This window comes from Lathyrus oleraceus, chromosome 6, assembly GCF_024323335.1.
Source record: "Lathyrus oleraceus cultivar Zhongwan6 chromosome 6, CAAS_Psat_ZW6_1.0, whole genome shotgun sequence".
Classification (NCBI taxonomy): domain Eukaryota; kingdom Viridiplantae; phylum Streptophyta; class Magnoliopsida; order Fabales; family Fabaceae; genus Lathyrus; species Lathyrus oleraceus.
This window is the reverse complement of record NC_066584.1, coordinates 140,411,499-140,413,186: the sequence shown is the minus strand read 5'-3', so window position 1 is coordinate 140,413,186 and position 1,688 is coordinate 140,411,499. Positions and strand designations below refer to the sequence as shown.

The following is a 1,688-nucleotide window of genomic DNA, read 5'->3' as shown; positions in this document are numbered from 1 at the left end:
ATTATTTATATATATGTATTAATATAATTTATAATAAATATAAATTAATACATTTAAAATAATTTAAAAATAAATAAATAAAATTTAAAAAAAATAAAAAAAATAAAAAAATTTTAAGGATAGGCGCCACCCCTAGTGGCGACTTGCCCTAAATTTAAGGGTAGGCGCCAACTAGGGTGGCGCCTAAGTTCAATTTAGGGCTAAAAATGATCAAAAATATAATTTTTTTGAAATTTAGAGTATTTTTGGATTTTTTTTTTTAAATTGGATATTAAAAAAAAACTTCGAGACTTTACTGACTTTCACTAGTAAAGTAATGTACTTTTACAACTACATTACTCCTTCCATCAATTACTTTTGACTTTTTTGCAATTTAAATAGAAAGAACAACATTGAAAAAAAATGACAAAGTTACCAATTAAAACTTTTAAATATTACATGATTAAACTGAAAGTAAAAGGAAAATTTTACTTTTGCCAACTTAATCATCACATATAGTTCATTCAACAAAACTAAAAAATAATGTTTGCTAAGTGGTCACATACTTCAAACTCTTATTTGAATAGCAAACTAAAGATATAAGAAGTTAACATGTCTCTAACTAAAAGATTGCTGTAATGGCAAGCGTGGCTACTGGTATGAGGACTCCAAAGATAGTTGATACAAGAGAGTGAGCAGATGAAGAAGGAGAAGGTGCACCTTCTTCTAATACATTAATAACCAACTTCATTTGACGTGCAGCACAATGATTGGCCTTTCCACAAATATACCATTTTTTCCCATCTGTTTTGAGTTGAATAATGTCCTTTCCTGTGGAAAGTGCTTCATTTTGTGGCGGAAAAGCACAGTTTTGAAAGAGTGTACCATTCACTTTGAACACGTTGTGTTTGGAATTGTCATAATTGAACACTGAAATAAAGAGAAAGAGTAGATTTTAGACAGCAAGTTCTATATATACAAAAATTTACATGTTATTAAATATTGTTAAATATTTACCAAGGTTGTCACCAACACGAAAAACTTTGTCTTGTGCCCATTGAATGTAGTTGAAATCAACAGTCCAGCCCTTTTCATCACCGACAATGTGATCAGCAGCCATTGCTATTGAGGAAAACAGAATCATGGAAATTCCAAAGTAGATGAAACTAGAAGAAGTCATTTGATTGTAAAATGAAGTTAAATGTAAAAAATGAGTATGGTGTAGAATTTTACAAAAATCTCAATTTAATGTTTAAGTAACAAGTATATGATATGCAAATGTAATTACTTTGATGAATTGTTTGCACACAGCATGGTTGGTATATTTATAGGGTTTGATTATTGATCTTATCGACTTAATAATTAAGAAGCCTAGCAAATACTAGCAATTAAGAAAAGTACTGGATTAGGTCGGCGAGTAAGTTCTCCAAGGTGACAAAGTCAGAGTACATTTTGCTCCCATGGCCTGCTGCAATATAGTCTGACCTAATGTCGTATTGTAACATTTAGATGATTCGTAGGCTTGATATCAATAAAAAAATAATAATAAAGTGAGAGTAATATACTGAAAGGTAAAAAATAAATTAAAAAGTTTTGCTGAATTACCTCGAAAAAGAAAATATATTCTGAAATTGCAAAAACAGTTGGGAAATCGTTAGAAGTGGAAATGATCGGCGGCGGCGGGTGATAGTCGTCGGAAATCGGCATAG

At 30.4% G+C, this 1,688-nt stretch overlaps 1 protein-coding gene across 1 annotated transcript; it reads right to left on the bottom strand.

The window, feature by feature from the left end:
- Positions 1-546: 546 nt before the first annotated feature.
- LOC127098335 (blue copper protein 1a) lies at positions 547-1,159 on the bottom strand. Its single transcript, XM_051036895.1, has 2 exons — positions 997-1,159; positions 547-909 (listed from the first exon to the last, which is right to left on the bottom strand). Exons 1-2 carry the CDS (start codon positions 1,157-1,159, stop codon positions 602-604), a joined length of 471 nt encoding a protein of 156 aa, XP_050892852.1. The 3' UTR covers positions 547-601.
- Positions 1,160-1,688: the final 529 nt, after the last annotated feature.

Coding starts and splice junctions, on each gene's coding strand:
- LOC127098335 (XM_051036895.1), bottom strand. CDS start 1,159: ATGACTTCTTCTAGTTTCATCTACTTTGGAATTTCCATGATTCTGTTT. Junction 910..996: donor TCGTGTTGGTGACAACCTTG/GTAAATATTTAA, acceptor TCTTTATTTCAG/TGTTCAATTATGACAATTCC.